Raw genomic sequence first — 1,725 nt, forward strand, 5'->3', positions numbered from 1 at the left:
AGGAAATACAACTGCTAATCCAGAAAATTCAACTGTTAATCAAGAAAACACAACAACTAATCAAGCAACTGTAAATGCTAATCAAGGCAATATAAATCCTAACCCAAATGATGTAGGAATAGGAAACGCTGGTCTACGCATTAATGCTAGAATGTTAGAAAGAAGTGTGAATGATTTGTTAACCTCTTTAAATGCACATATCAATCCTAACAATGCCAATAGGCCTAACGAACCCATAGAAGTTAATCGTGTGCGTGTTTATACTCCTGGAAACTTCATGCGGATGTGTTTTCGTTTAGCAAGGAATCCTATGAACAATGCACCAGAAGAAAATATACGGTTGACCAATACAGAGACTCCTAATATGGAAGATGTATCGAATACAGCAGAAGTGAACACATCTGAATCAATAAGTGATAATAATTCTTCTAATGTGATCAATGACTCTGAGTTGAACTCATCCTCACATGTATGTGCTGGTACTGAAAATACTTTAGAAACATCTGATACTGTGAACAATTCAAGTGTCAATAACCTTAATTTACCAAATTCCTCTTCAGAAACCTTATTAAGTGATTTATCAAATTCTAACCAAAGTGTTCTTAATTTTGAAGATAAATTTGAAGATACTTGTAAGGTAAATGCAGAGTTGGATACTGCCTCAGCAGTGGCAAAAAATAGTTTTTCGGAATCCACGTCCAGTTCAAGAAATCAGTCAGCCGTAACTTTGGAAAATTTAAAGACTGCTTTAAGTTCATGTGAGATAGTAAGTGAATCTAGTTCTATAGATAGCAAAAGTCTCTCACAAACTGATTCAATTTGATTATTATATTCTATATTAACTGTGGACGTTGTTATCTGTCTATATACACTGACTGATAAACAAAACAAAACATTTCTGTAAAGATTTATTGAAACTTTAAAAACAAACCCAATGAAATATTTAAAAAAAATATTTGATATCAGTGAAAATGATTGTGAATTAAAACTCAACTGAATTCTAATGTGTGGATTTGTTTTCTCACCTGACAAGCTATCTTTCAATATCTATGTGTGATGATCAATTCTTTGTTATGATAAGGCCTATTTTTTGACTGATCTGATACAGATACAGCCCAGGAAAGCAGGCAGTCTATGTCGTGGTCCCTCTTAAATTTGAGGACAGTGCATTTATCAGAAATTTTAGGAAATTCAAATTTTCCCCTCCAAGACTTTTACCTTCTAGTAATTCAGATATGATCCAGAGGGAGATGAAAAAACTTGGTTTTGGACTTGATATCAACTTTTGAATCAATTTAGTTAAATTATTATTTGTCACCTCACATAAGGATGGTAGACTCTGGATGTTTTGGGATTTAGACATGATGTTGAAACTTGAATTGATGTAAGAATTTTGAAGATGTGTAATTATTTTGATCAATTATTTGTTTGGTGAGAGTTTTTTTTGACCACCTCTGTTGAATCTGGGATGTTCAGTTTTGATTGCTGAGTCTTGAGTCAATTGTAGTGATATACTGTATTTGTTACCTCTGGGAAGTGGGAAGTTTCCTACTAGGAAGTTGTAATTACCTCTTGATTCTTTTCGGGACACATTTGAAAAAATAATACAGACACATGCGCTCCAGAGAGAAATATTTGCATAAAAATTATATCATGTGTCCATTATATAATATAGATTTGTTGTCCAACATTGAAATGTCATATGTCATGATCTGGATATAATTT

At 32.8% G+C, this 1,725-nt stretch overlaps 1 protein-coding gene across 1 annotated transcript; it reads left to right on the forward strand.

The window, feature by feature from the left end:
- Positions 1-2: 2 nt before the first annotated feature.
- Positions 3-823, forward strand: LOTGIDRAFT_176598 (hypothetical protein; the record flags this gene model as incomplete). The annotated part of the gene is made up of 1 exon (XM_009054709.1): positions 3-823. A coding segment is annotated over one exon (821 nt), but the record flags the coding sequence as incomplete, so codon positions are not given.
- Positions 824-1,725: the final 902 nt, after the last annotated feature.

This window comes from Lottia gigantea (genome assembly GCF_000327385.1).
Source record: "Lottia gigantea unplaced genomic scaffold LOTGIsca_2213, whole genome shotgun sequence".
Classification (NCBI taxonomy): domain Eukaryota; kingdom Metazoa; phylum Mollusca; class Gastropoda; family Lottiidae; genus Lottia; species Lottia gigantea.